Here is a 21031-nt window from a genome sequence, read left to right as displayed (position 1 = left end):
ATTCTGAATAATGTCTCCAGAGAGCGTTAATCCAATGAAGTGCCTCAGTATCAGGATGAAATGAGAACAGTGGAATTGTGGAAAGTGGAGAAAAGTGGAGACTTATCACAACAATCTGCAAAATGCTGCAGGAGGCACATTTGATGTTCCTTACCTTAGTGACCATGTCTTTTATAAAGATAAGAAAAAGAAAATAACATCAGCGCCGCGAATGCCCCCTGCTATTGTGCAACAACAGCTTTTAATCGTCGGCCCCTTGCTCAAGTGCACTTCTGTGGTAATCGTTGAGGGAAGAGAGGTGATTTCTTGTTTATTTCCACCTCACAGTGATGATTTATGACCCATAGCAATAAATGAAGCTGCTCATTGCTTTGGGACGGTGAATGGCTGGGAGGGAAAGAGAACATTCACATACTATAAAGGACGATCCCAGTGGGGCTTTGAGCTTGCGATGAGGAGCCACAATTTCTCTGAAAGCATTTAACATGGCCCAGATATATCAGAGTTTCACAAAACTCAAATATATTGCTTTTGATGTGATGAGTTAAAGGGCATAGAGTAAGTTTGTTTGGTATAGTGCAAAGGTATCAAATCAGACACTGACCATTTCCTACCTTCTGTAAAACACTTCAGTTGCCGGATAATTAGCCTCCTGCCTTTAGATCTCCTGTACAGATGGAAGTCTGCATTCATACATTTCGCTGCCAATAGCCTGCTTATTGAAAAAAATTAATTGCCTTTTACTCCACCTACCTTTGTCCAGGTATGAGACGGAAGTCAGACTTAAGTATATCATTCTACTACTGTATATTGTCTTTTTTTGGTGTGCGGTATTGTTCTCTATAGGTCCGGCAATATACGTTTTGTGTGTTTCACGTATGTTTTTAGTGACTTTGTATCCCCCTGGTTTGTATTAGATTTAATTTCACCAAGTCTGTGCCTCTCATCCAGCCTGCTCCTCCAAAACAAGTGAGAGGCTCATATTATTTGTTTGTCTGTCATGAGCAGTGTCAAACTTGTGCAGGAGAACACTTTCAACACCTTCACATCAAGAATGTTTTCTCCAGTGATCACGACACAATACTGGGAAAGATGGTGGTATGATATTCCAGGAGTGCCTGTATAAAACTCAAACAAGGCCCATCCAATGCAATATAAGAGCAGTCTGTTTACCACCTGCAGACTGCAGCGTGTGTGCTTGTTTGCATGGTTGTGTGGCTGCAAAACAGCCAATTAAAAAAAGGCTTCTCATAACTTAGTGACATGAATCAGATTTCTTTTTTTAGCAAATTAGTTTACTAAATGTGAATGAATGGTTCTGTTTACATGATTCCCACATGGATTAATACACTGAACTGATGCATTGGTGTGTGGTTTACAGTGCGAGTGCTATATAGTCTATTTTGCTCTGAATGCAGTGTTATCCAATGTATATATTGATATCCTCTTATTCTGTGAAGCTTCACAGAAAGGGTGTCCTGGACTGAACTGGAGTTAGCAGTGGACTTGTGACTGGCTACTCTGTCACCCAATGAGAGGATTATAGGGGAGAGTGGGAACAAATAAGTGTTTCCCACAGGATCTGATCAGACTTTGATAGGAAGAAAAATGTGTACTTTTAAAAATGAAGGGCATCAATCTGGCACCAAATTAAAAAGGCCAGATCTATTGTGTGCTCTAGCAGTGGTTGAGTGCAATGCACATGTATGAAGTACAATCTTGAGGTACTTGCACTTTACTTGAGTTCATATAAACTAAATTCATTAAAATGATACCCACCTGCAATATTAAGATGAATACATAAATGCATCAAATTTTAAATAATTTAGCGTATGTTATTCTGAAATGGGCCCTGTACTTTTCCTCTATATTTTGACGTTAATATATTTGTACTTTAAATGAAAGTTAATGTGAGGAACGTTCAACCGGCTATGGAATAGTCTGAAATTAAAACAGATGCTTGTATATGACCTACACAAGTAAATAAGACCAACAGCAAGAAAATCATTTCCATATCGTTATTGTTAAGACTTTTCGTCGGTGCCCCCGAGTTGGATTTCGTGTAAAATCAGACAAAGCCATGCAGGTTCAGCAGAAACTTCTTCAGCTCAGACACCAGTGGGGCCACCAGAGGGGCCACCAGTGTGGGCCTCCAGCAGCGACCCGCGTCCCTCAGACGGATCTGGCTCCACTTTGATCTGTAGTCAGAGCACTAGCGAGAGGAGAAGAGTTCTGATCCCGGCAGCAATGTCTTCTCCTCTGGCGAGGAGCAGAGCGTCACCTCACTGCTCCAACGGTCCCAGCTGAGAGTCAACGCCACGCTGCCGGAGGCCCGGGCTGTATTACTGGGCCCTCTAAAGGGCATGGGGGCACGGGAAAACTTGGACCAGGACTGCGTGTAGCAGACTGTCCGACACTGCTGCAAAAAGAGATTATTCATTATGATGAAGTTACATGATAAACACAAAAATGGTTAAATGTTATGTATAGTGCAAAAAATAAATTGAAAAAGGAGTCGTTTTGATACGACACAAGTGAAGTCCTGGATTCAAAGCAACCAGACATTGTTTGGTCAAGAGAACATTTTCACCAATCAGTTGCAGATTGATGAAGCCTCCTAAATGTGTGATACAATACATTTATTGACCTGGACAAATGGGAACGTCCATGGACAAGATTGTGATTCTGCATTAAACAATAGTTCCATGTGTAAAGACCTAGTTACTTTACTGAGTTATACGAGTGTTTTTAGCAGAAATGCTCTCTCAGAAGTATGTTTTTGAGGATGGATGCTGTGCACCCTGCCTTGTGTATGGGTTTTGAGACTAAGTGTCATATCAAAGTAACGAGAAAAATTATGTATGGCACAGTTATTTCACATGCGAAGAATCACCCAGTATATTGTGATGTTTTTGACATGCTCAGCACTTTTGATTGTTGCTGGAGGGCCAGGTGAGAAATTTTTCGCACATCTCTCACAGGTAGACAGATTTTATGATGGTTTGAGTCAGATGATTGACATGTGTAACCACTCTCTGCAGAGGTAAAGCCATTCATTTCTTCTGCCAAGCACATAAACCAGTGATGAGCTATATATGTCCGTTCGAGGTTAATTGGGTCCTTTCGCTGCTGCAGGCTGTACCTAGGAGTCACTATAGGTTCCTGGAGCCAACCATTTGTTTGCCTGTCACCAGAAAGACTGCAGTGCAAACGGTATGGAGATCAAACTTTCACATTTTTGGACGTGGCAATAGTTACACTATACGGTTTCAGAATAGTTCCATTCCTGTTTTTACATTTTCTCAATTTAGTGGAACTCATGTGCTTTCCAAAGTTTAAAAGCTAATATTTTTAAACATTTTAAAACTGAAAAAAATATTTATATATTGGAGCTCAATTTGATAGTTCTTGGTTTGTTATGTGCAGGCTTCTTCGAGCAGGCCAACACTGTCATCTCATTAACTGGAAACTCTTGCTTTCTGGCTCTCATGTTGAGTGGGTCAGATTCTGTAGCCTTGTCAAACCCCCCCCCAAAAAAAAAATCACTCTACCTGAGCCATTTCAAAACACATAATTATGGTGCCTATATGAAAAATCAACAAGACCAGAAACAACTGGTTTCTACAGTCTGGTCAGGTAATGTGATGTTGAAGGAATCACACTCGACAGAATTCAATAAATATTGACCGTGAGAATCTTTTACTCTTGGATTTACCCACAGTCCTCAGAGGGCTGTTTCTTGTATGCTGTCAATAAATAAATAGTATCAACACTGAGCATGTTGTCACTGTTCCCGTGTGGCACATCAGAAACCGATACTTCCACAAAGATGCATTGATCTGTTTATTACATTGGGACCAGTTGCTTTCCCTATGTCAGTGGTATTCAATTACAATTTAAGGAGGTCCATTTATAGAATATGCCCTCATGCAAAGGTCCAAACATCACGATAATGTCTAAATTGCGCTATTTAGTTCCATATACAGTTCATTGGAGTGGCTTAAAGTTGTATTAATCCCAATTATATTTATCATCAGTGTTTGAATAGAACTGGATTTATTATAATCTAGTTTAATTATCATTTGCTAATACAAAATGGGGAATCCACCATTTATAAAGTATAAAAACCCATGCTTATTAATCAAGCATGAAACATTTATAACTGTTTATGAATAGCACACTAATGAGTTACGAATGACTGTTCATGTTGGAACATTATTTTATAAATGATGAATTAAGTGTTTTTAAATGCTTTACTAATGTTTAACTACTATAAAGCGCTACAAATCTGACTGAATTGCTCTGCAGCTCTAAATTCAGTTAATCCAGTTGTGAAGTGATGTTGCCCATAAAATGCCAGAATATTATATTCGTGTCATCTTAATAAGATAGATGTGTGTGCAGGGACTTATCTGTGGTTCTTTAAACCACTATTCCACCCAGTTAACGTCATTGTTGGGCCGTGAATTCACAGGTTAGGATAACCGCACAGAAGCGAGACGAAAGCAATTTTTTTCAGAGTTTTTGAAGTGGAGGTTTTTTTTCCAGAGTTTTTCCAGGCGAAATTCAAACGAGCCTAACCTCATTCACATCAGGAAAAAAACTTCTCATTTGGTTTCTGTGTCCTTTTGTTCTTGATATTTTGAAGATTGGAGCTGTAGTTTTCCTAATGTTTTGTCTCAGTGGCATCGGTATTGTGTAAATTCACAATAATTAACATCTTGTGAATGTTCTTCCCATTCACAGGGTGATTGTTTTTCATCAACATAATGTGGACTATCTACAGTTATAAACAGCTGCTTCTGAACGTTTGATACATCCAGCATGAGTCATAATTTTTATGTGCAAATGTATTCACACAATATGATTGTTTCATAGACGAGTCATATTTGATTCATGCTGTCTGCAGTGTGGCAGCCGTCTCATCGAAGGAAACAATATTGTCAGCTTGCGTCTCACTCAACATTCGGTGCAGCTACATCATGCTTTATGGTCCTGCAGCTGTGGGTGACAGCAGTGACTCAGCTGCAGCAGTAGCTGGTTGTACCTCCACAGTAGGAATCTCAATCCTTGTTCTTCTGGAGACATCATTTGCATGGCAGTAATGGGGTGATGGGTCGTGTTGTATATGTTACAGGTAAGTGAATGTCATACAAGCAGATTCATGTGAGGGCTTATCAGCAAAACAACAAAGTAGAAATACTCACAGATAAGGTTTGACACTGACATCGCTGCCAGTTTTTGTGTCTCACTCCCTTTGTCTTCCCTTCGGCGAGCCTGCTTTTTAAACTCAGAAAGCAAGATTGTCAGTTCTGTTCAGGGAGGGGGATCAGTGCAAGCTGATTTAATATGAATGGCCCTCCCAGCCAAAGAAGATAGTGTTATCATAATAAAGAGTCAATCCCTCAAAAAAGGATGCGCTCATAAAGTGCTTTAAAAAGGCACAGTGACAGCGCAGTCAGATAAAAGTACTTTGTGGCCAAGTATTCTTTGAGCTTATTACTCTGACCAGCACTCATTTCCTGATCCACAAGAGATTTTTTTATTTATTTAAATGTAAAATGTATTTTTGATACCAAGTTTAGTTTTTTGCTCTTGAGCACCTGTAGTGTCTGTCACATTCAACCTCCCACCCACTCAATGAATTGTGGGATACACAAAGGCATGCAAGCTTTTTCTTGACAATCCTCTTGCTGGAAAGGAGTAAACAATATAATAATAATAATCATAATAATAATAATCTTTATTTATATAGCGCCTTTCGCAGACCAAGGTCACAAAGTGCTTTATAATAACAAACAATACACAGTTAAGAAGTACAAATAAATAAAACATTTTAAAAATGCTTAAAAAAAATAAAAAAGATTATAAAAAAGGCCAAAACAACTGAATGTCAATCAAAGCAGCCTCAGGACAGTTAAGTAAAAGCCTGGACAAATAAAACTGTCTTTAGTTGCCTTTTAAAGGCGTCAATAGACGCCATGGAGCGCAGGGAGAGCAGAGGACCGTTCCAAAGCCAGAGAGCAACAGCCTGGAAAGAACGGTCTCCTCTGGTCCGGAAGAGAGTACGTGGGACCCTCAACAGATTTTTATCCACAGACCTCATAGCCCGAGTTGAGGTGTAAGGCTGGATCAAATCACATATAGAGGGTGGAGCCTGACCTTGTAAAGCTCTGAAAGTTAAAACCAGAATGTTAAAATTGATCCTAAAAGGCAGCCAATGGAGAGATTTAAGGATAGGGGAGATGTGTGTCCTATTAGTTCGGGTCAGAATTCTTGCTGTAGAGTTTTGCACTAACTGCAGGCGAGACAACTCCTTCTTGTTTAGACAAGAAAACAAACCATTACAGTAGTCTAACCGCGAGGACACAAATGCATGGATGATCAGCTCCAAATCCGTTTGTGACACCATCTTTCTAAGTTTTGAGATATTCCTCAGCTGGAAAAAGCAATTTTTGGTCAGCCGTTTGCAGCGTTGCACTAAAGACATATCTTTGCTGAATACAACACCCAGATTTCTTAGGCTCGGTTTAACAGATTTGCCCAAGTCACCTAAGTGACTCATAGAGATCTAAGAGAACTAGAACAGTGCATTTACCCGAATCAGCAGACATCATAATGTCACCGGACACTTTCAGTAATGCTGTCTCCGTAGAGTGGTGTTTACGGAAACCAGATTGAAACGTCTCATGGATGTTACTTTGATCCAGGAATAATGACAACTGTTCAGAAACCACCTTCTCTAGGATCTTGGACAAGAATGGAAGCTTTGAAATAGGCTTGAAATTACTGAGGTCAGTCGGGTTTAAGCCTGTCTTTTTAAGTATAGGCTCCACTATGGCGTGCTTAAATGCATTGGGAAACACACCTGTGGAAAGAGAGAGGTTAACCATTTCGGTAACCTCTGGTCCAATTACATCGAACACTTTCACAAAGAGCCTACACAACCTACACATATAGTCAGCAAATTACTTCCATGGGTTTATATAAATTGGATATTCATTTAAAATTATTTTCGTCGCAATTTTAGGGAATTCATACAACAAAATGGCGTCAAAGAGCAACCCGTACATTGTCCTAACCTTTTCTCTCCCTCTTGTGCGATCTGGTCCTTCTGTATCGCGGCTGTTGGGCTGAAGAGGCGCAAGAAAAAAGAGAAAGCAAACTAAGGGAAAAAACACAATGCAGCAATAACTGTGAAGGCTGAGCTGCTCTTCATGTTGTCAATAGATTGTGTTTATTTGATTATTTGATCTTTTGCCCCGACACCTACCAAGCAATTGTGATCACAGCACACAGTGCTGCATTAATTATTACAACCTTTGAACACACTCAGACATAACAGTTTCACACATATTCCAGCTCTATAAGTATAGTTTGTAAAGCTGGGGGTCTCTTTACTTTAAAACAAAAACTTCAAAAATACATTCTAAAATCTGTCACTTCAGCATCTTTCAGATCTCAGCCGGCGCTCGCCCACATGGAGCTCCTCTGGCTGTTTAGTCTCACAAAGACGATCAGAAGAGAAAAAGCGAAACCGGCCCCATGCTGTATTTGAACCCTCTTCTGAGAGGTCCGACTCAACAACGCACACAATGAATGTTCTACTTCCAGATCACACGTGCGCTTGGAATTTTTTATTCATATCACTTAGATATTAGTACAAGCACACAAAAGATATGATAATTTGTGTTAATTGTAGTTATAATTAAAGGAAGTCAACAAAGTTCAGTGCTTTCGGGCTTCAGATAAACTGTTTCACACTGACGACTGACTCGTGACAAAAGGCTGTCACGAGAAGCACGTTGTTCAGGGATAATTGTTCTCTTATGGAAACCGTATGGCTTGGTCCTCTGTTAACAGGTCGATCACAAGATGCAAATTTTGCTCTGGTTTTGTTTTCCCTATTCTTGAATACATTTTTCCATCAAAATATTTTTTCCCATGATTTAAATAAAACACTTAATTGCTTTTGACAGTCAACTGATGTTTGAAAAAGCAACTTAGCTGTCCAAGCAAATTATTTCTGTATTTGCTGTTTTTCCCTCAAAGAGTTGAATCGTGCCATGGCAAGGATTTTCATTGAGCTCATAAAGCTACCAGCAGTTTGTTAAAATTTGCAGTATTTGAACATCTCCTGCACATTACAGAGAGCTGTTCATTAACAGCACGGTGGTGTAGTGGCTAGCACTGACGCCCCACAGCAAAAGGGTCTGTGGTTGGGATCCCGGTCTGGGTGGGGTTCGGATACTGGTCTAGCAGGTCCTTCTGTGTGGAGTTTGCATGTTCTCCCCGTGGCAGCGTGGGTTCTCCGGCTTCCTCCCACAGTCCAAATACATGCTGTGAATGTTTGTCTGTCTATACGTCTGCCCTGTGATGGACTGGCAGCTTGTCCAGGTGTACCCTGCCTTTGCTCTCTGACAGCTGGGATCGGCTCCAGCGCCCCGCAATCCTAATGAGGATAAGCGGTTCAGATAATGGATGTTCATTAATAAGAAACTTTAAGCTAATTCTTAGTTTCGATGTCACATACACTTATGTAAAGTACATGTACACTCATCTGCACAAGAGCGTCATTAAGCACAATTAAGTGTGTCCATTATCTACCATTGTATACTTCCACTTCATTTCAGAAGGAAACATTTTACTCCATTACATTTATTTGAAAGCTTTTGTTCCCAATTAAATTTCTTTGCACCTTTTTAAAAGTGTATTTTATCCATTACCATTAGATCCCCAACCTAATGCAACACATCGTCTGCTCTTTCTTTCCCCACTTTCCAGAGCACATTGGGTTTCTACTTGCAACACATGTTTGGCATTGAATAAGCAGAGTCAGATAAACATATATATAAAGTTACATCATAATCAAGAATTAACCTGACTTCGACTCAGCTTTATGAAGCTTTCCACCAAAAACAAAGTTCTGTTTGATGAACTCTACTGAGAATGCTACGTCTTCAGAGTAGGACTTGCTTCATACACTGTCTCAGCTGAGAGTACACTTCTCTTTTGAGAATAAGTGACACCGCTCTGTAAAGAAGGTAGGGACCATCCTGAAGTTTATTACCTTTTTTAAATCGTGGTGGTGGAAAATGTTTTACGTTACTGAAGTTATGAAAGGAAATAAAGTCAATCACAGCTGTTTTATCGCAATACACAAACATGAATAAACTGAAAGTCGAGAGAGTCGCACTTAAAAAGATGGCAGCAAGATAATAGACGAGCGATGTAATCGTTTAGTTGTGCTTATTGGATCGAGGAGACCAGCTAATCTCCACAACTAGTGTGTCACGTGACCCAAACGCAACACTCCAGACAGAGATACTGAAGGTAAGGACTTTACTCAAGGAGCAGGAGCGCAAGAGAAAACACAAGGACTGTACTGGAGCGCTTTGTCGGAACACAAACAATCTGGCAGAGGACACGTGCAAGAGAGGGGACTTAAGTAGTGAGGGACTAACAAGGGAATGAGCTGCAGGTGACGGGCATGAGGACCAGGTGAAGGGAATGACGGCTAGTGGGGAGGTAGTGAGCGACAGAGAGAACGGGGCGTGGAGCAGGATCTGAAATGACTTGAGATAATTAGTGACAAACACACACAGAATGAACACCACTCAGGACGGTGTGGAGCTGAGCTGTTACATACCGTCATGATTGACGGCCAGATCTTATAGATGGGATGAATATAGGGGCTTACAAAGTGCTGACAGACTGGCCCGAGAGCACAAGACGGAAGTCGACTGAACAAGATGATTCGCGTTTCATGTGGGATTGTGGAAACAAAATAATTGGGCAGCCGGACTTGCTGGTGGGAGGGTTAGCAGGTAATGAGAGGAGAGGTGAGAAGTGAACCCGCCTTGACAAGAGGGGCATCTGCTGCTTTGTAGTCGCCACAAGCAAAATACACGGGGATCGAAGATGTGAGAGGAGCTGTTTGGTGGCTCTAATCATCATCATGTATATCACCTAATTTAACAAAATAAAATAATTTCCACACTATTTAATATTCCTGTCTTGCCATACTGCACGCGGTTTGAATAATATATGATTTAGATTTATAAGTGAAACCATCAAGTGCCTATTTTAATGTGCACTTTGCCACATAGACATTAACTGTAAAAAAAAAAAAAAAAACATGAATTTGAGGACCAGAGTCCTGATCGCCTCGTTTCCCCCTCACATTGCTGTGATTCTCATGGCCAATGTCTCCTTTCAGACAGGCTTATGTAATATTCCCCTTGTGTATCCAGACTTTACTAAAAAGCAGGAAACAATGTTTTCCTCACCCATTTTTTAGAACTGTGACATTGATTTTCTGTCAGCAGCACGTCTTCTGCAGGGAAATATTTATCCTCCTTTGGGTCCGAAACATTTGCTAGTTGACTTGAGACATCCTCACTTTTGGATTCATCCCACACACTCCTTAACCAGCTGGAGCAAGTTTTTCTTTTGGTGGAAAGAATGACTGAGGGTTCTGCTTTTGTATTGTATCAGTTTTACACAACATCTGAGTAAAATGCGGATTCTAAGTTTTCTTCAGGAGTTCAAGGTAACACTGAATGAGTAATTTATATACACATGATTGTTTTAAGCCCTTCAGCACATTGCCATTTCATAGCAGTCTTTCAATACAGCCTTACTTTTCAGACATTTTCAGTTTTCAGGGCTTATGTCTGAAAGTATAAACATGAACTACAGATGACAGCGATTCATTTACAAAGGTATTGAGAGTTGAATTGATCTTGGGTTACATGAGGACCCATTCATACACTGATGCCATATTCATACAAATCGTAGGCATAGGTACCGGAGCAATTTTTGGGGTTAAGTGTTTGACCGAGGACACATTGACATGGATTAGCGGAGCCGGGGATTGAACCGCCGATGTGTATGTGGTGATGCCTGCTGGCTTGTCCCCACCCTGGTTGCCTTTTAAGCTTTTATGAACAATGCCCTCCAAGGGATTCTCTAAATATCTGTTTTTGTTTATCTGAAGAAAAGGTTTTCATGCTTATGGCAACATACTCAGCATGTGAAGTAATTGCTCAAAAGGTCTTGTCTGTAACTATTTGTTTTTTGCAAACCTGCAATTCATTTCAATGCTCTCAGAGAAACGCTATAGTTTCACACAGAGTTTAAAGGCTTAACAGGCCTTTTGAAGAATTAATGTGCAGCATCATTATTCCCAAAGTTTCTACTGACTATCCCTGACCCGAAAAACATTCATTTATTGTGGAGGACACTTCTGAGGGGTACATTTAGTCCTTTGTGACTGCAAGCTCCACATGTGCTCAATTAAAGTGCTCCAAGCAGAGTCCTTCTAACTTCTCTGTGCCCAACCCCAGGTAACCTCGCTGTTATTGGTACTGGATTTTAATCCTGGCATCCCTACCTACCGCCATAGTTTATTCGACTATCATCATTGTTGCTCTGAAATGATCTTGAATGTTACATATTTTATTCCATGCCCAAATGACCATCAGCAAGTTAAACACCCAGCATGATTAATCATTGTGTTTTCTGTCTTCATGGACTGCCATGTAATATTGTTTCTAATCAGTCTAATCAGATTGTGACCTTGACACCCTGCAGTTTTCTGTCTCAGGCCTCAGAGAAAATAAGGTGCACTGGGTGATCTCAGGAGTTTAAGTGCTGCTGTTCATCCTCAGCAAGGGCACTTGCAGTTTTTTGGGGTAAAAAGGGCAGGTACATCCTGTTAATAAGGCTCGTGCTAACAGCAATGATTATTGTGATGTGAATGTGTATGTGTCCTTTACAATCTGGAATGTGCTGCCCTCTTACATTTGGTATGCTCATTTGATTTCGGGCCGAGCGCTCCACAGTGAATCTTAGCTCAGTAAGAAGGACATTTTTATCTCCGGCCTCCTTTCCGCCATGGTGGTGGAGGCTTGAGCAGACCCTCGCATCTTCCCATCTGTGCTGTTGTTCACAATTTTGCTTTACCAACAATTTTATTCTGTTCTGAGAAAACTATTTTATGTTTCAAAGTTAATGCTGCAAACATGTTTTATCCCAGCCTCTCCAACTCTTGTATCTGTGCTCTGGAAAACCACATGTGTGAAGGCAGTCCTGGTGCTTAATGACGTCCACAAGGGCTGAGTGCTCTCAGTTTTGATGTTGCTATAAAATTTACCAGTTTGAGTGTACTGTTTAGCCGAACCACTTTTAGGCCTATTGAATCTATTATTTAAACCCTCGGACCTTGCACCTCAGCACGACTTCCCCCAACATAGGAAGCTTTCGTTAAAAGCACCCATCTTTATTATAGATGTTTTATGTAGGCTAATAGCAGGTCTAATGCTCCCTGTGCTTTATACATATTTCTAGTACTCATGTTGCAAATGCTTTTTTACAAAACAGTTCCCTCTTAAATAAATCTTTTATCTACCAGGATTTTATAGAAATCTATCAGAAAATGAAATACAGAAGTTAAAAATGCCAGAGCTCTGTATCTTTCGATCCACATGACTTCTCCAAGTGTCAGTATGGGTTTCTTTCCATAGAAATATGAAGAAAGTATCACCTTCTTTGTCAACGTCTCAAGCATTAGAATACACATCCCCCTTCTGCACAGGACACAAAGATTTACACTGTCTTTTGAAATGCTTTGACACAATAACTATTGACACTTGCTGAGCCGATTAATAAAATTAAACCTTCTTTGTGTGCTCTTGACATCCTGCCTTAGAGATTTCTAAAGGGAGTATGTGGATCAGTCAGTTCCTTTTATTCTTTCCATAATTAACATGTCACTATTAAAAAATTTTTAAATGTTCAACCTCTCCTAAAAAAGAAAACTCTTTAGCCCCTAACATCCTGGATAATTTCAGACCAATATCCAACAGCTCTTTGTGTCAAAGGTTCTAGAAAAAGGTTTTGTTGAACAATTAATTGCTGTTTGAATAGATATTTCAGTCTGGATTTCTGGCTAATCACAGTACAGAGACTGCACTCCTTTAAAGTGTTAAATAGCATGTTGGTTGCAGTCATTCCTACGTAGCAGTCATTCCCGCAGGTAACACTCAATTGTACCTCTCTTTTACCAACAATCATTTGTATCAAATTAATACACTAAAATGCTGGATGGTTCAGAACTTCCTTCATCCAGATATTGTTAAGACCGAGGTCATTGTTATTGGCCCCGGCACAGTTGATGCTTATACTTCAAAACATAAAACCCAGAGTGTGACATACAGCAGTACACTGAAATTAAATTACCAGATGTATTGACATTGTGACTGTTATGAAGACCATTGACCCCCAGGCTAATCCGAAGCAATGGCTGGATTGAGAAGTCCATATAGGCTGCTGGGGACCAGGAACGCTGCAGCCATCAGCGCAGGTGACACGGCTGAACTGAGCACAGCCAGAGCCAACCGGTCCCGTTGCATCAGAAACACCGAGCTTCTGTTTGCCAAAAAGACAACCCATCATTTCAAAGACAGCAGAGGCACACTGAACCTGTGGCAGGGGATTCAAACCTTCACAGGCTACAGACCTTGCTCCACAACATGACAATTACAGTAATGCGTCTCTGGGGAACTAACTCAACAACTTTTTTGCACATTCTGAAGCTCTAAACAACACACTTGCACAGAGGACACCACTTCCTCTCAACAACCTTTCCTCCAGCAAGCATGAAGAAAACACTAATGATAAATGCCTGCCAGGCTGCTGGTCCAGACAACAAACCCGATTGTGTGTTTAAAGACTGTGCAGAAGAGGTCAAGGATGTCCTAACAGACATTTTTTTAAAGCTTGTTGAGTCGGGTTTTTGTCCCTACTTGCTTCAGAGCTACCATTATCATACCTGACGTGCCAATTAAATCCTGCTTATGGGCATGTGGGTCACCTCAGCAATGACAGGAGAAACTATGAAAATAGGATGAACCAACTGGCCATGTAATGTAAAGATAAGCATTTGTTAATAATTTCAGGAGAGTCGACACCCCACGCCCGTGCTGCTGACAAACACGGTACTGCTCAAATGTCCGGATGTGTATATCACTGAGGACCGCTTCTGGGCCAATAACGCTGCATCTCTGGCCCAGAAAGCCTATTCATTAGCATCTTTACTTTCTCTGGAAGCTATAGAGAGCAAGAGCCTTGGCACCCACCATGTGCTCCTTCTACCAAGGCATCATGGAGAGCATTCTAACCAGCTTCATCACGGTGTGGTTTGGGAGATGCACGGCCTCCAGCTGCTAGTCCCTGCTGCACATAGTGAAGGCCACTAGGAAGATCACTAGTGCCTCACTCCCCTCCCTCTGGGACATTTACACATCTGCCTAGACTGCTAAGCAGCAGTTGTGAGTGACCCCCATCCATCCCTTACACTGCCTCTTCAGTCTCCTGCCATCTGGGAGAAGATACTGGAGCCTTCGGGCCTGTTTCACCAGACTAGGTTTAGACATCAGGGTGTCAGGATGCTGAACTCTCCTCCTTCTGCCTCCAAAAAGCCAGACTGTAATTTACCAATCGCCACACAGCACCAGCCGTCAGAACACACACACACACACACACACACACACACACACACACACACACACACAATCACACACACACACAATCACACACACACACACACACACACACACACGTTAACACAGTTATTTAGGATTGTGTAATGCAACTTCTTGAAGACACAGATTGCTGCTTCAATAGAAGAGTTTATCTGCAGGAATGACACTATTTATCTGCTGAAATTAAGTACAGTGAGCGCAGCAACACACACAATATTTTTGCTATTAAACTTGGCCTGTCAACACAATTTCTCAAAAGTTACGTGCACTATTGGTAATTTAGGGTATTCAAATGTATTGTAGATCCATTCCTAACCATCTCAGCCATTAAAACGGATCGCTGTTACACTGATCAAAAGCAATGGCCTCTGGTGCTGCTTTCTAACCGCTGACCTGTCATCTGTGGCTCTCTGCCTGAGGCACGACGTCTCAAAGCTTTGACCCCGGTTGAGTATAGATGACCCCTCTGGAGTTGTGATGTCTCAAGAGGTCCAGCTGAAAAAGAAGGCATGCACACAAATCCAAACCAAAAGAATATTTTCTGTCTGATATTCTTTAATTATGGGCATTTTATTCTGGCGCCACTCATAATTAACCGTTAAAGAAAGAGTGTCCTTTAAAACTAGTATGTATTAATTATACATCTTTACATATTGATTTAATTTCTTGTTTCAAATCAGTAATTTCTTTTTACCTTGTTGCTGCTGAATTGACTGAGTCGCCAACTTAATTTTGTTGTATCTTTTTACATTGACAATGAACATCCTTTTATCTTATCTTGTGTTTTGTGATTGCACCTGCAAAGCACCATTAGTATGTGCACGTTGTCTTGAACTTACATGTCTTGTTTTGTATTGTGTGAATTGATGCATGCATTGCCCACCTGCTTCGTGTTGCGCATGCAACGTGAACATAATTCTAATCTGAACATCTCCAGCTGTTTTAATGAATCATGCATTTACCAGTTTGACTTTGATTTGAATCCCCCACCTGGAAAATACATATAGTACATTGTGATGTCATAAGAGGAATGGTGATTAATGGGAGGTACATTCCTTCCCGGTGGTTGCAGCAGGGGACTACAACCAGCATGACATCCTGTGATAAAACTACAATTCCCACTCAGCAATGCAGGCAGGCCAAAGCGGCTGCACAGCTGAAAGGGATGAGGCTGATGAGCCTGCAGAGAGCTGGTGTGAAGACAGGACAGGAGCTCAGCAGAGTTCTGATATTTTGTTAAAGACAATGAACCAGGAGAAGACTGAAGCACTTATGTTTGTTTTGTACAACGACTTTTGTTGGAGTTAAGTTTACCTTTTTGTTAGGAAGAATCTAAATACAGAAACCTTGAGTTAAAGAAACCCTCGCCTGTCGTCTTAATTTGTGTACCAACGCCTCACCTCACGATCCCGTCCTCTCGAGACATCACAACATACAGTACATGTGTCAGTGTATGTTTCTTTGGTCGAAATGAATCTACAAACAAAGTAGACAACAGCGGCTATAACACTACCAATCATTTGTAGAACAAGTGGGCACATACAGTATGTCCGTATAGGCATTATAATTCCTACAACCTACTGATAGATTATTGGTTAATAGGGAGTTTAGCAACAAAGCGGGCTGTTGCGTTAAGCTCGAAGGCAAACCTGCTTACTTTCATCTCATGTGATTCAACACATGCTGTTTCCTCTGAGGCCATGAGCGGACAAACTACATACATGGTCTAATTAGTCGACAGTCCCTGGGCTTAACCCAGCAAGATGCATTTGGCTTGACATGAAACATGTTGTGGCAACGAGAATACTGTGTGAAATATGATGAATACAGGTTGCAGCTAGCATATCAGGCTTCTATTGCTAGCAGAGGCCTGATTTATCAACATGTGTAAGAAAAAACATCATTTGAGTTAATGTATTCTTCTGCTTGGATACACAGACTTCACACATCATTAGGTGCACAACTCCCTGGAAAACACTATTTTGTACTGAGCGGATTATTTCGGAACTGATCTAAAGCCAGCACTTAAACTGAACACACACACGCGTATACAAATTGGCCACGTGGTCTAGCCGGCCAACCCTCCTCCCCACACCATGTGTGAAGCGGATTTGTTCTCTCCTGGCATAACTGAGTTGTGTTGTTGTGGCTGCACCTATATCTTCCTATTATGTTACGTGTTTGCCCATTGATTAAAATTGGATCTCCTTCATAAGGAACTCCTAACAGTCGAGAGAAAAGGGACAAAACATGAACATCTTCACTTTACTTGCAGTTTTTAGTCATTGCACGTATTATATTTGATGTTCACAATGTAAAAAAAAATCAGATTAGACCATGTTAATGATAACTTCTTTGTTTTGGGACAAACGTAGAGGAATACACCAGCTGTTCAATGCAATATCTTTAAATATTGTGAGTGATTTTATATTGATTACAGGGGAAAACATTTTTAAATCCTTGCAGATCATTTTTAAGTACATTAGGCTAATATCAGAAGCTCTTATATTCAGTTCAATATTTGTATTACTGGTTCACGAATCCTAGGCTACAGTACTTTCTCACCAAGCCAGCTAAAATTGAAAATAAATCTGTTTTTTATTTTTTGACACATTGATTTTCAAAAACTTGAGTCAATGAAATGTGATTATTCGCATGCTAATGAACTGTATGTGATTGGATTAGACAAACCACATCATTGTTGAAAAGTCTGTCAGTCCTGCCCAACTATTTTGGATATCAAAGTTCAATTACAATGCCCGGAGAGAATGAGATTGAGTTTATGATCATCAGGAACCAGGTGTAAAGATACAGATCACATGATAATACGTCTAAATTGTGTCTTTGTGTGGAAAACGGAGCTTCTCCAAAAAGTACTCTCAGCTGAAGTGCAGCTGTTGAGTTAAAAGGGCACTTTTCTGTTCCTTCTCACATGCTCTGTGATCAGATTAAAGCAACCATGAAGTGTGTGTCCGACAGTGGACGACTCTTGTCATGCACTCCCTCATATTGCTATTATATTTTGCTGTTGAACAACTTGCATCTTGCACTCCCATCTGCACTGCCTGTGACTGTTCATTTATTGAATCAACAAAAAAAGATCAGTCTGTAATATGTCATGATTGCTGTGTGCAATCTGGACAAAACACACACACGCAAGCATGCATGCACGCACGCACAAACACACACACACACACACACACACACATAGACGCCTGAGAAGTTTTAGTTTTAGTAAGCCAGCAGACTGTCACACTTGTAATCAGCTGATCACATTTGTTTCACAGCAAGGCATCTTATTAATTTAATGAGATGGTTTATTATTGCAAGCAATTAAATGTAAGAGGATGTTGAGGCCTGATTTGAGCCATACCTTCCTCCATACACCTAAGTGAAAGGGCTTTTGTTGCTTGTATAGCTCATTAATTGTATATTTTGGGCCAAGTATGTGACAACAAATAACCTGCTGTTTGGGTAAAATGTAACATCCACAGATTTAGAAGATGTTTTTTTTTTCTTTTTCCAGATGGTAAAAGATAAACTGCCCAACTAAGGCCTTACGTAATGTACACCATGAACAATAAGGTTGATGTCATCAAACAGACTCCGCCTGGTTAATGAGTTAATTTCTTACTGACTGAGTCTTTTTTTTATTCCAGACTTGTCATTATTTTAAAGTAGAAAATCATTATTCTGCTTTTTTGGAGCAGAATCATTGGATGAATAAATATCTCATCATTCAGTGTCGCCATGACCTGCTGCTTATGCTGTTCTGATCTAAATTGCTCGATAACATGGCCTTTCATAAGCTGTTGCATAAGTGTTCTGCTGAGTTCAGGGCCGTTTGAAATGCCAAACTCTTACAAAATAACCTGGAATGTTGAAATCAAATTATCAAGTAGATTAGTGGCTTTGTTTTGGGACAAAAAAATGAATTATCAAAAGTAAATTTCCAATTACAAACTTATGTGGATGAGGATTTTTTTTTTTTTTTTTAAACTAGACATCTTCATGAGACTTTGAGTGTGTCTGTTACCGAACACTTTACAGTACACTGTAACACAGTGCACTAACATCTGTAGAGACAAGCGCTGTATCAAATGAAACACTTACGTTAACCACTTGCCGAAATTAATGGACGCAAATCTGTTCGCGGCACCCGCAAAATTAAGCCGGGAGTGACGCACGCAAATCTGCTCGCTATACCCGCTAAACTATGAAAAGCTGGCGAAAGGGCTCCTCCTTTTCCGCTACGTAGCCAAGATGGCGCTCGTTTAGTGTGAGTAGTGTCCATCGTTTTACACTGCATGTTTTGACCGTTTATAGTGCGTCATCCGGGTTCTTTCAGTGAACTGAATTCTGCTGGTTTTGTCAGTGCCTTAAGCACTGAAAGTCAGTGCTCAAAGTGCTAAAGTGTCCGGTAGTAGACACAGCATCTAACTGTACTCCTAACTTGAGAAATGTGTTGTAAATTGCTCCCCAGTACTCTCCATTAAGTTTGCAATAGTCTGTCAGGATGGGTTGCTATTATTACATTTGAACTCAGTGGGCCACGTTTGTTTTTTAAGTCTCCAAAATGTATGGCATGGTCCACCAAAACATCCAAATGTCAACATCTGCTCTCGGAGATTTAGAAATGATGGTTGAACATTGTACTCGGGGAGAGGTCTGAGGAATTTTTCACTTTCAACAAGTTCAACTGTGGTTGTAATATGTCGACGTATTAATAATAATGTTTCAGAATAGTGGAAAGAAAACCTCATAAATATACATTTAGGTGTTTGTTTTTCTACACTTTGTCAATTTCTGTTGCAGATTTCATCCTAAATTCACCACCAGTTAGCATTAGATTATTACAAATCATCATTTTTATTTTCCAAATTATTAGCAGAGATTTTAAGCTTAAAGTAGTTTTGCATATGTACAAGTACTGTATTAAGTTTCTTTGAAAGTTGTATTCTAAGAATCAAGGAAAGTTTGAAATGTTTTTTTTTATATTAAAAGTCAAATTTATATACATCTAACATTTTAATTCAGTGAAATAAATTTATTGATTGTATCTTCGTTGTTACGTGAAACGGTGAGCTTTATCTGATAAACTGGATTATGTGTTGAGGGAATTGAAGAGGACTATGGCATATGGATTAAAAGGGTCAGACACGTACAACTATTCATTATACGAGGAAGGCGAGGAGAACACGAGACAATATCACTGAGATTAAACACCACCTCCTATTTGAACTTGTTTAGTGCCTTGTATGACATAATTACAAAAATAGCCATTTCAACGATGCCTATAATGCATTATTCATCCTTGTTTTCTTTATGTAAAGTTAAAATGTATGAGAGTTACTTTTAATGCATGTCAACTCTGAATATAATGCATTAGAAAAAGATCAAACAAGGATCAATCTTTGTCCACTTCCTGTGGTTTGTAAGCCGAGAATACTTAACACTCACAGCTGCTGGTTTCTGTTATCAGCGGGTTGTTATAACTAATGCTTTGCTTCCTTCTCCGTCAGGTGGCATCCCATTTGTCTTGACCGGAGAACTGTTTGAACAGTCCTACCGGCCCGCCGCCTTCATGATTGCTGGCATCGTAAACTGGCTGTCCAACTTCGCCGTTGGCCTCCTGTTCCCTTTCATTCAAGTGAGTTACCTCATCTCAGAGTCAGGTTTTAAAACGTCATTAAAGGCGAGTGACATTTTCTAAAATAAAGCATTACACACACACACACACACACACACACACACACACACACACACACACACACACACACACACACACACACACAGAGTAGGTAATCTACTGATTGTCAGTTTAAACCAAACAAACACTATGTTTGTCACTTCAGCCGTTGCATTACAGCTGTCGGTCCCTTATTAATCTCAGTGGCGGCGTGATCTCCACCAGCATCCTCATCTCCTTTGCAGGACTCACATAAGTCAACAAACTTGCTATTTGTATTTTACATCCTAATTATATGAAACTATTGAGCTCTAATGGTTGTCTTTGGACAGTGGCTAATGTTCAGGCTTTCCACTAATGCTATTATGTTAATGATCAGAGTTTGCCTGGTGGAACATGTGCAGTACTTTTTGTTCCTTTAAAGCAAATTGAATACCAACACTGGATTATACAAACAACCTGTGAGATGTTCCTCACTGATTTATAATTTTTCAACTAAATGTAATGATATTCGCTCTGTTCCTCTGAGCTTTGGTGAAGTGTGCTCTTGAAGTCAGACCTGACTTAACAATATGAGCTCTGGAAATACTGCTTCCATTGCTGTGAGCCAGTTAAATCACCACCTTGGGTTGCAGAGCAGTGACAGCAGTGTGTTATGTTGGGTCTTTGCTTTAATAACTATACTGGGATTATAAAGCACAGTTTTTATTTCCCTTGTTAGTGTGGTGATCTGTGGGATTTTCACCACATAACTGCAATATATTGGCAGTGTAACATCCTGTAAAGGAGATATCAA

General features: G+C 40.3%; 1 protein-coding gene across 1 annotated transcript in view; it reads left to right on the top strand.

The window, feature by feature from the left end:
* Positions 1 to 21031, top strand: part of slc2a9l2 (solute carrier family 2 member 9, like 2) — a 71731-nt gene that overhangs the window by 38127 nt on the left and 12573 nt on the right. Inside the window, exon 12 of the mRNA XM_068594220.1 lies at positions 20069 to 20196. Coding sequence (XP_068450321.1) covers positions 20069 to 20196 — 128 coding nt within the window. The remainder of the gene's footprint in view (positions 1 to 20068; positions 20197 to 21031) is intronic.

This window comes from Clinocottus analis, unplaced genomic scaffold (genome assembly GCF_023055335.1).
Source record: "Clinocottus analis isolate CAN_PGR_092001 unplaced genomic scaffold, fCliAna1.0.p SCAF_3, whole genome shotgun sequence".
Taxonomy (NCBI): domain Eukaryota; kingdom Metazoa; phylum Chordata; class Actinopteri; order Perciformes; family Cottidae; genus Clinocottus; species Clinocottus analis.
Note: the sequence above shows the minus strand (reverse complement) of the source record. Positions and strands in the feature narration are given on the sequence as shown.